This window comes from Halyomorpha halys, unplaced genomic scaffold (assembly GCF_000696795.3).
Source record: "Halyomorpha halys isolate HHAL.00 unplaced genomic scaffold, Hhal_1.1 Scaffold2132.1, whole genome shotgun sequence".
Lineage (NCBI taxonomy): Eukaryota > Metazoa > Arthropoda > Insecta > Hemiptera > Pentatomidae > Halyomorpha > Halyomorpha halys.
This window is the reverse complement of record NW_027110768.1, coordinates 71,173-83,268: the sequence shown is the minus strand read 5'-3', so window position 1 is coordinate 83,268 and position 12,096 is coordinate 71,173. Positions and strand designations below refer to the sequence as shown.

The 12,096-nt window shown below is 29.7% G+C and overlaps 1 protein-coding gene across 1 annotated transcript in view; it reads right to left on the bottom strand.

Moving 5' to 3' along the window:
* Positions 1–2,683: 2,683 nt before the first annotated feature.
* The window catches only part of LOC106691179 (serpin B8), a 44,484-nt gene continuing 35,071 nt past the window's right edge, over positions 2,684–12,096 (bottom strand). Inside the window, exons 2-8 of the mRNA XM_014436860.2 lie at positions 10,134–10,228; positions 9,881–10,060; positions 8,736–8,940; positions 7,864–8,081; positions 6,364–6,549; positions 6,157–6,292; positions 2,684–4,698 (exon numbers count right to left, since the gene is read on the bottom strand). Coding sequence (XP_014292346.1) covers positions 4,523–4,698; positions 6,157–6,292; positions 6,364–6,549; positions 7,864–8,081; positions 8,736–8,940; positions 9,881–10,060; positions 10,134–10,228 — 1,196 coding nt within the window. The 3' untranslated portion in view covers positions 2,684–4,522. The remainder of the gene's footprint in view (positions 4,699–6,156; positions 6,293–6,363; positions 6,550–7,863; positions 8,082–8,735; positions 8,941–9,880; positions 10,061–10,133; positions 10,229–12,096) is intronic.

Genomic DNA, 12,096 nt, shown 5'->3' with positions numbered 1-12,096 from the left:
TAGAAACTCTAGCCGAAACGTTGGCACATTAAAATAAATTAATCGAACTTATTTGTGTTTTTCATTGACCGCACCCCCAACCATCTTCTCATGTATTCATTAGGCGTTTGATCTTCCAGCGAACAGGTTCATTTTTATTCTTTATTTATTTTCTTTCCCCTTTCTTTATTTTACTCTTACCCCTTATTAGTATTTTTCTGTTATCACGTAGTTAAATATTATTGTTCATTTAATCATTAAGTTAGTTTATTTTCATATAGTTTATTGATATTTAATACATTATTATTAATTGGCTCACATTTCTTAGAAGAATCAGAATTGAAGGTATACAGGACAAGAAAAAAATATTTAGAATGAAGACTTACCACAACACTGCTTTGCTTTAATAATGATTTAACTAACAAACAAATTTTTGGTTTTATATTGAAATGGGCATGTTCCAAAAAAACTGCCGAAGATAGGAATTTCTCTCTCTACTGTAGTATCTCTATTGATTGTCCCAAAGCTAATAGGGTTATCAAAATGTAACCATAGTCTACAGTACAATCTATAAAATACATAAAATATTAAATAAAATATTTTTTTTTGTCAGATGTGTCACAGTAAAAACTCCTTAGTGCCGGCTCAAGACTCCGGAGTGCCTTAACAGTCAGTATACAGGCACTAATTCCATTGCAGCTTGCAATGTTGTCATATGTGCTGAGCCGCAGCGATGTATTTATATTATTGCAAACTTCTTTAACTGTTGGTGATTTACGTAATAAATTAAACATAAATTTAAAAATCCAAACAATGTGTGGTTAAAATAAACTTATAATTAACAAAAAATATATAAACCAGTTGGAAGTAAAATAGAAAAGAAAATACTCTTTTGGGCTTTAACACTTATGTACCCTTTGATATACGTAAATAACTCTCTTCACTTAACCCTTTTACGCACTAAACCTCGTTCTGCTACCAGTTTGTTGTGGAATTTAGAGAGGGGTTTTATTAACAAAGAAAAAGAGTATATATTTCCGTTAATAGACGCCACAACCGACAGCCTCTCAGAACGAAGGTAAGACAAGCTGTCTCATTGTCCAAAGTGGTGTCATTGTGTCGCCATTTACTGTTTTATTTACAAATCAAATAATAAAACCTATTTTCTACAACAGTTCTCCCTGTACTTGTACGAAATAATTTAGTGATGAACTCTCAAAACAAATTTTGATCTTTCTCACTTTGGTCAGAATAAATTGGTAACTTTTACGATGTTCAAAAACAGTTGTGAAACATTGAATGAATATTTTATGAGGTTTCAATGTTAGCTCAACTTGGTAAATCCTTAACTGACAGAATCAGTAAGATATATTATTGAAGGCATACCATCCTATTATGAATCTGTTGTCATCGCTATTTTGGTAAATAGGAATATAAAATTCAGTGAAGTAAGGCAAACGCTTTTGTCATTTGAAAGAAGGAATAACCTAATAGGTAGCATACCTTAATAGGTATGAACAAGCACAAAAGACATATCATAAAAGGTCAAACTTCTGTCTAAAAGCCTTTTTTATTTGCAACAAACCAGATCACCTAAAAAAGGAATGCTAGTTTAAAGAAGAAAATAATAGAGGACAAAGGAGAAATGGACCCTCGGATAAGCAGAAAACTCAACCAAGAATACAGCATTGAGAATTCTTTGGCAAAAGAATTTGCCTTAGGTGCAATTAACAGAGATAATAAGCATTTGGTTGAGGAAGGATCTGAAGAAAAAAAGAAGATGGAAGGGATATCGATAAAATTCAGCAAGGAAAAATTAAAATGAAGACACAGGAAAGGTGGTATAAACAACTCAAACTTTCAGGATTTGTTGGTACCAATGTTACCTGATGACCCATTATCTATGACCAAGTTAATTGAAAAGAAGCATAAAGTGATCCTTTCCCAGGAAGGAAGCATTGAAGAGACTGATGAACACTTTGAAGACATCAAAAACCAACATTAAGTGATAAATCATCTGGTTGTGAAAACTGTTAACTGATGTTGAAGATAAAGAAACTACTAAAATTTTTTTTAAAATGATTTAGATTATAATTCAGGTCCTGACGATGAAAGTGGTGAAATATTGGTAAACATTAAAGTAAAAATGAAGGAAAAGCTAAGATTGGCGACAAAAGTAAGAAGCAGAAAAAGAAACCTGCTGAGATTGAAGGTAGGTTACAAGGACTAAAGACTTTAAATGGTGACCCAGAACTTTCTTTCAATGATAAAGAAAAACTTGACCGAGGGATGAAGAAATATTTATTGTTTATTGAAGATTTTTATACCAAAAAAGATCCTAGATTAAATGCAGATGACAGTAACTGGGACCTGGATGAAAAGAATATGGGTTGTGAGCAGAAAATTTAGAAGAAGAAAGTAGGACATATATATATATATATACTAAGAAGAAGAAACCCAGAAAAAATAAAAGGGAATAATAGAACATATTTTAGGAAGGGAATTGTTGTAGAAAATAGGTTTTGGGGCTGTCGGTCATGGCGTCTATTAACGGAAACATATACTCTTTGTCTTTGTTTATAAAACCCTTCCCTACATTCCACAACAAGGACACCCTTCCAATTTTGACTATATCAATTTAAGTTTTGATGGTGAAATGTTTCAAATAAAATTATAAATTATGGAAATATAAATTAAACATATATTACTCTAATTTATAAATATTTTATTTTTTTTAAATTTTGATTTACATTCACAATTATCTGGAATCTTTGAATTGTTTAAATTAGAAGTAAGACAGTATTCATATAACAAAATAATACAATTCAATCCATGAGCCAGTATAATGTAGTTTGTTACAATAATACAATTCAATCCATGGGCCAGAATAATGTAGTTTGTTACAATAATACAATTCAATCCATGGGCCAGAATAATGTAGTTCGTTACAATAATACAATTCAATCCATGGGCCAGAATAATTTAGTTTGTTACAATTTTCAAATTCAGTGGAATAGGCTAAATAATGTCTGACTCATTTCGTTTTGTTAATGATATTCTTTGTGCCACATACAATGTTATGCCAATATTTTCATCAATATTATCAATGCTACACTATTACACTATATTATTACTAGAATATACTACTGCTTAAGAAATATTTTCACATGAGTAATGAAATAAAAAAAAATAAAAACATTGTAATAAAATATTGTTACATACAATAAATAGTATTGCAGTGCATGATTCAATTATACTTGATAACTTTAATTGTTATACATTGTTTTTACAGTGTGTTAAAATAATATATCAATAAAACATCTTAATTTATCAAGTTTTTCTATTCAGACATAGTTTACATTACAATTATGTTTTTAAACATTAAACCAATATGTACATAACTCATTTGCTACAACAAAGTTACAACTCAAAAATTGTGATTTTTTTTTTTTTGTTCTGGGACATTTGGTCTTCTAAGAATAACTATATGAACCATTTGAGTAGTGCTTGTCTAGTTACATTATGTGAAGTTAAACAAAATTAAATATAATAAAATAAGAATATGATATAAAAAAATATAGATTGAGGTATCGAAACAAAATAATTATCGAGTTAATTCCTCAGGGACAGCTGTTCTGATGTGAACTTTTAACTGATACAGTGTAATTTATTGTAAGTACAATGATGCCTTTTTTTATTGGAAGTTAATTTGTAAACAAAATTATTTATTGATAGCCATATTTTCAACACATATTTTTTAGCACTTCATCAGAGCTTGATTGTTTAACAGGTAGTAGAGAATTATTAACCTGTAGTCCTCAACTAACCATAACACAGAAGCTCTCACGAAGAACTGCAAAGGGGGTCAAAACGTTTGCTATCAATGAATAGTTTTTCACTATTTAGAGATCATTTCTCACCGCCAAACGGACCTTCTTATCCTTCTTAGTTTTTTATTTTTTAAAATAGTTTCACAGAAATGGATATAGTATTTAGAACTTCAAATACATCACTTGAGTCGTGAATATTGAATTGTTACATTGTCACCACAAATGAGAATTGAGTAATTATAAATATATATATTTTTTTAAAAAAAAAGTAAACACTTTTATAAAAAGTGTCAGTTGTTTTCAGGAATTATAATTATAAATAAATTAAAATATGCTATACTACATTTTATTAGTATAAGAGATAATATTAACAGGTAGTTGATAGTAATCTGATCGATATAATCATAAACAAAAGTATTCATTCATATTTCCCATTTTATTTTTACTTTTTTTAATGAATTAATCAGTCCCAGTGCCCTTCAGAGACAAGGGTGCCTAAGACTTAACCTTTGGCATCCTTGGGAGGGGTGGGTTCATATAATTATTTTATTAAGGAAAAGTTTTTGTAAAATTTATATCATTATCAATAATAGGAAAAAATTAGCTAGGAAGAAATTATAACAAGAAAAAAACATCAGTAATTGTTATGAAGTTTATCTCTTCAGAAAATATTACTTATCAACTGAAACTTTATATTTAAGCACACATTTATTTTAGACAAATCTTGACATTGGCTCTTCTGGAAACACAATACGAGTCTTCTCAGCCTGACTCATAGGTCTTAACAATCGTCCAACAAACAGAATTGTATTTCCTTTCAGTATCATGTAGATAAAGGGATGATTGCAGCGTACTCGACGTGGCAAAGATACAAGCTGAACTGAAAAAGCTAAAAACCAATTTTTATTAAAAAGTTTGAAATCGATTAAAAATTAGATATATGCTTTTGAAAATAACAATGATAATTTTAATAAACTCTCTGCAGCTTACCTACCAAAAGTGCTAGATTGGCTAAAACTTTGTTGAGCTGATGGACACAAATAAAATGTTTTTACTGTTTTATTTATTATGGTTATATAATCTAAAACGTTCAAAGTGTAGTGAGAACAAAGAAAACTAACTTCAAAGTGATCACAACAAAGACTACACAACAGCTAATTGCCAAACAAAGAACATAATGGCTAGTTAACTACAATTGATTTATTCACGTTTACCTCAGAGCAGCTGACCAATTGCTGACAATGGGGATATTTTACTCAAGAGACTTTGAAACGCATAGAATTGTTGAAAATTACAGATGAAAAATTTGATTCAATCACAATATTTTCCTTTCTTGGATGGTGAGGTATTATTGGCCTATGGAGATTTTATGTCCCGTGAAAGTTTTAAAGTGGAATATAGTTCATAAGTGGGAAGTGGGTACCCCTTATCAAAGAGATCTCAGAGCCGGTGTAACCCTCTCCCTCCCCATATCTCTCCACAAGAATCTAGCCCTATAGTAATGTTTAGTACAAGCGCACTGCCCAGGCACAATTTTACATATTGCACCAAGAGGGATAAATTACTTCCACAGAAAAATTTTCAGAAGGAAGGAAAATATCGGTTAAGATGGATGACTGCAGGAAAACATTTTCTTCTTTCAATTACTCTGGACGACCATGGATCTACACTGTAAAACAAAAGTTGCTGGAAGACTTTCCCTCTTCAATCTTATCATACCTTTAGTAACTCAGTTTAATTTATATTTTGTGTGTATCCTAAATTTAATTGTTTTTATAGTAGTACATCTACATGAGTTTGCCCCTGTGTGTTAAAGTGAGATGTAAAAATTGGCAGTTGGTAGGTTGTCAAGCTTTTGTAATATGTTTGTTCTCACTACAGTAAGAATGTTTTATTTTATTTAATCATAACAAATAAAACAGTAAGAACAGTAAAAACATTTTATTTGTGTCCACCACCCTCGCGTTCAACACTGTGCACCCTTCTCCCTCTGTTAGCCACAGGCAAACTCATCTTAGATGTACTATACATTGCTTTCATTTTGATCATATAAAATTAATTTTTCCTTCTTGTTTGAGCTCAAGTATTTAATCTATAATAATGAAGATGTTATTTTTGGTTTAGGTCAAAGGTATGTCTATTATTTCCTTTTATTGTCTAACATGCTTTACTTAATTATTTAATTCAAATCATCACTTTCCAAAAACCTACTTACAATACACAGAATAAATTTAAGGAAAGTAAAAATTTATAATCAAAAACACAACTGGAATATCAATGATGAAAAATTTCAGATTAAGAATAGATTGGAAAAAAAAACTTTAATTTAAATGAAACAAATACTTACCAGAGCCTATAGCTACCTCTGTACCTTCTTCAGTTACCTCAATCAATGCTTTCTGGATTACTTTGTCAATTTTTAAGGCTTCATTTGAAATTCTTGAGAAATCAGCTGAATTACTAAAAGCTGTAGGCATTCCCATCTAGGGGTAAAAAATACAAAACATAAGAGAAATTACCTTACTATAAATTGTAATCAAATAATGATTTTTACCTTCCGTAGGATTTCTGCTAAATCCATACTTTCTTCAACTTTAAATCTTGGAAGAAATACATCTATTTCTTTACGTACAAGTTTGGAAGCCTCAGTAAAGAAATCAGTATAAGTAAGCTTGGATTCTAATGCAGCTAAACCATTATAATCATCTGGTAGGATTATAACCATCCTGTATCCTTCTTCCTAAATACAGTTTAATATTTATATTAAATTACGTTTAAGAAGAATATGATAATCATTTTGTTAAGATTTCAACTTAGTGCAAATTTACAAAAAAAAATTCTCATATAACCGATGGTCAACTAAGAGTTTAATAAAATAAACCCATTTCTTCTGTTTTTAATTAATATGAAATCTCTGATTTATAATCTGATGTAATTCTTTCCTATGATTTATGTTTCCCACAATTTTTCTAGAAATAAAGGGCATGAATTTGAACAATTTAAATTCATGCCAAAATGCTCCCTGGTTCATCATTACAGCCAGTGAGGTAATTAATCCCATACCTCTACAATAAAATAACTACATGATATAGACATTTTACTCTAGAATGAAACTCTTCAGAAAATCTGTGGAATCTAGCAAATCCAGATAAAATATTTAGAATAAAACAAAAAAAAATCATAAAAAAAAAAAAAAAGAAAAGTCATAAGCATAGTAATAATGAGGAGGTATGGTGTTAATGAAGTCATCATGATTAGCTATGAGAGATGGACTGGAACATTCAAATTTAAGTTCTTTACTTCTAGAAAAATATATTATATTTTGGAGTGTAGCAAGAAGGATTTGTGTAATATATTTAAATTATTAGTTTTAGTAGTAATCATCTTAGTTTTTTATAAGTAAAAAAGAACTTGATAGATTATGAATCCATTAAGGGACAGTGAAAATAATATCTTCCCATTATTACAAGATATTTTAATGCATTATTTTATCATTAACATCATACTATAAAACATTGAAATTATTCAGAGAATTTAGAACTGGTCTTTCATTCATATTTAAATTTCAAGAAATTTGTTATTTCTTGCTAATGATTAATTACTTTTAAAAATATTTTATTGTAACATAAAATTATACCAAACTTTGGAAGTGGCCGTTGTAAGCAGGAGTTACACCGCGATGTAGCAAAAGAGGAATAGACTATAGATAATGATGATGTTTCATTATTTTTATAAATCTTATTTATTCAACTGATTTACATGGGAAATTGCAATCTGAGCAGCTTTTTGCCCTAAAAACCAAAAGACAAAAAAGTTGGTAACTATAAATAACTTCATTACATGTTTCGATGATATATTTTGAGTAAATAGGAAAATTAAAATTAAAATGAACCTAAAATTGTATAATCATTCACTAGTTAAAAAAAAAACTTTATGGAGGAAGCTGCTATTTAGATATCTTCATGAGGTTAAGCTGACCCAAAATAGTACATATTGATAAATTTTATATTTTTTAATATTACATTTTGAGACTACAAATATCAACTTATTTTACCTTATATGGTAATTCAATCATCTGAGATTTCAACTTTATGCTGTACATATGTGGCAAAGATTCCTGAACTAATGCCATCATTTGGACAGTAACTACTTCATCTGATGAGATAAAAAATTGACCTTCCCTGGTAAACATCTTGTCGAAAGGGTATTTCCACAGAGCTTTTAAATAAACTGCATTAGCTAGAACTAATCTGGTGGATGAGGTCAGAGATCCTGGTTGGAAAATAAAATACTATATTATATAGTTTAGTACTAATTTTATAGGATACTGGAATTAAAAGTTAGGGTACACAGCTATGTAGCTGTGCAACCGTAATTATTATTTGATGATGTTAATCATTATGTTTCAAAATTAGCCATGTAGAACCCACAAAACATGCAAATTAAACTTATTCATTAACCATGAGACCTATCACATTTTTTCTAGATCTTAGAATATTTTCATTAGAACCTAATGATTAAATCGGAGACTTCAAAGGAAATATTTCTTAGCGCTTTCTTTCTAATTGCTCTCTAAGCTTTTATAAAGAGATAAACAAAAATACTTGTTCATGAATGGAAAAGTGTTTAAAAGTCAAGAAAAACTTTTTTATTATAATAATTGAATTATATATATAATTTTTTTATGTATTTGTAAGGCTGAAAGATAGAAAAACAAAGATTTGGATAAGAGGGATATAACTAGTCACCTTACAGTAACTGGGAGAAGTATAATTTTAGTCTGAAAAATTTATGTTTCATGTCATTGCAAATAGATGAATGACAGAATAATACATAAAAAGAAAATTATTCAACCCACTTAAAGACTAATTTAAAATTAGCATATAAAATACAATTATTTAATAATCTTCAAAAAATCAGTTATACCTGATGGAAACAGATCTTTTATTTTATCGTAAGTATGTTCTTCAATCCAATCATTTATTTTTACTCTTGATCCTTCTGGATTTCCTTTGAAATCCAATCCTCGGATCTCTGATAAGAAATAGTTGGAAGCGATACTTTGGAAGTCAGGAAATACTTTAGAAGTTTTTTCTATAAACATTTTTGTGACAATTTTCAAAACAGGGCTCTGAAAAATGAAATTAATTTTATAATATATATAAGCATTGACCTTAGGTGAATTTGAAGGCTGTGGCCAAGAAGGAAAATTTATTATTAACTATTTATTGTTGATGTTTCAATCCATAATATAGGCCTTCATCAGGGCTGTTGTGATGAGTGGAGATCTACAGTAATGGACAAAGGAACTTTGAATTTGACAGTTGAATTTGTCAACTTAATTATTAATTTGTTTTGAGTGTTGATAATTTTAATTTCCAAATTCAAAGCTTTTTTAGTCCATTGAGTACATCTCCATCCATCAAAACAGAGCTAATGATGACCTATAGTGTGGGTCGAAAATTGTGAAATTAATAAATAGTTGAAAATTATTTTTAATGATGAGTGAAAGTGAAATTATTTTTAATGATGAGTTGAAAGAGTGAAAGTCAAAAAAAGTCTTCTTAAGCACGGCCATCTCCTAAACATTAATTTTAATTAAATCAATATTTCATTTTAAAATTTAAAAAAAAAACTGGAAGATTATTGATTGACCGTGTGTAAAGATGAAAGGAATATGGTCCGGGTGCGGTCAAAAAAACTCAAATAGTAGAATTATACTATTTTATTGAGCCAACGTTTCACCCCACGTTGCAGGGCTTCGTCAGGGGTAAAAAAGATACAAACACATAGTTACAAAAGGAAAAAAAAAAAAAAAAACATAAGTGTAAAATAACAGGGGTATAAAATGTAAAAAAGTAAGATATAATAAGAAAAATTAAAGGTTGTAAATAGAAAATGAAAAGGGTAATAGTAACAGATAGATAAGAAAAGAAATATTAAAGAAAATACAAATAAACAGATGTAAAAAGAAAAAAGAATACAAATCAAATGATGAGACAGAATGCATACCTATTTTGACGGCAGTCAAAATAGGTATGCATTCTGTCTCATTCAGTAATTAAATTTACCCGTAAGTCTGTTATGAGTGATTTGTAGCCTTCGAGGAGTAGAGCATTAGGTACCGAGTGTTGTAGGACTCCAGCTATTTCAGCTGTAGTAGTATTCCTAGCCCCCTGTTGCATCAAAGCCAATATAATCTGCAGGCTAATGGGTGAGACAACTACATTTTCTGAGTGACTTTGTACGGCCTTCACAAATGAAAATTGTTTATTATTATAACACCATTAAAAAAAAAAATGAACAAAAATTAGTTATTTATACCTTGTAAAGATCAAAAGCAAATTGATTAGTGGATTCAGACATAAACTGTTCTATTTTTCCTGTACATCCTGTGCATAGCAATGCTATTATGAAAACTAAAACAAAAATGAACAAAACATGGAATTAATATGTTATGTAGTAATTAATTCCATTCCATTGACATTTGAAATATATTGACTCATGTTACTCTGTTTACAATTATTAATTAGACTTGTAGCGACTCCGTTATTTGCTATTTAATCTTGTTACTACTACAGCCACCATAACCATTATGATTCAACATGACAAACCTAGCTGCTCTAATGTGAATTATTACATTCATCGCACAAATGTCTCACTTTGATATATGTATTATTTATATATAATGTACATATCATAATTTCACATATGTAACATCTAGATAATGTATTGTAATATACATGAATGTATTATTTGAATCAATATATATTACAATAGAATCTCCTGATCCACTAAAAGTGAACATCACCATCTATCGATAGCATTTAATAGCCCAGAGAGTTGATTAAGCAGAAATTGGAAGACCCCATTGCAAATATCCCCCTCAGGGACTTCTTTCCCTTAGGAGGCAGTGAGAGTCAATATACATAGTGGCTCAGTACATTATTGTACCATTTTTGGAGATGTACATTGTCTTTTATTTTACTCTGCCTTCTCTTGATCTCTACATCTAGTACCTTTTCCCCTATCACAAGGACCTATGGCTCGTACCCGTCAGACTCGTACTGTTCCATCCCAACTGGACTGCAGGCTTGAACCCTATGGAGCAAATTTTTCATTCTTCGAGAACTTATGGCTCATAGCCTATAGACTCATCCTGTCTAGTCATATTCTAACCTGCTACCTAACCTGTATGAACATGCATCGTCAAGGTCATCTGGTATAGAGTACCCAACATCTTCAATTGGAGTCAGAGCCATTAAATCTAACACAATATCCTTGATAAACTATTATTTTGGCAACATAATGAGAATAAATTTTATTGCTCTGTGATAATTCTGTGCTGCCAAACTATTAGGTAAAGAATAGTAGTTAAGGAAGTAGAACATTGTGTCTTTTCTTGTTTTTCTTGATGGATCACTTTCTTCTTATTTGAAAATAGTGACTTTTTGTCAAAACAAATTCTTGAATTTTGTCAATAGTTTGCTAGGCTTATAATTAACCAGTTGGGTTTTTGCTGTTAAAGTTTTTGTGTTTAAATATGCTTCAATTGTACTTATCTTTCTATATATGGGATTGAATGAGTCATATCATCTTAGTCAGCCAATACTATCAGTTAGTAATTCAGAATGTTAAAGTTGAACATTGGTCTGAACTTTATTTTTTTCCCCATTTGATTTATTGCTTTCATAATTGAATAGAGACTTGAATACTATTTTACAACCAGTTGGAGCTTGAATATCAAAAGAAACCTTCCATTATTCTGTTCATATTTTCTCTCACTATAGATTTTCCTCAAATGTTTTCAGGTCTAAATAACTCATTATACAATTAGGCTAGAATAGTATATTATTTACATGTATAGGAAGATGGTCAGGGTTGCGGTCAAAGGAGAAACAAACATAGTTTGCAACTATTTTTGTTTCTCCTTTGACCGCAACCCTGACCATCTTCCTATACATCAATTTTTACGGTCAACTATATATACATATATACTATATTACATACATTTTAAAGGGCAAAGTGTTTTTTAAGCAGTAAATATAAAGCTAAAAAATAATTAAAATTCCTGTTAAAATAATTAATTGTATCTTGGATTAAGCTTATCAATATCAGCACTGGCTTGATTACAGTAATTTTGAAAAAGAAGAGGCTTATGCTTCCATAATATTTAATCATATTCCAATTTAACTCAAACTTATGCAAGGTTAGCAATGCTATATCCTATCCTAAACAGAAATTCCAAACTAAAACCAGAAACAACTGTTTTTATATTTAAAACAAT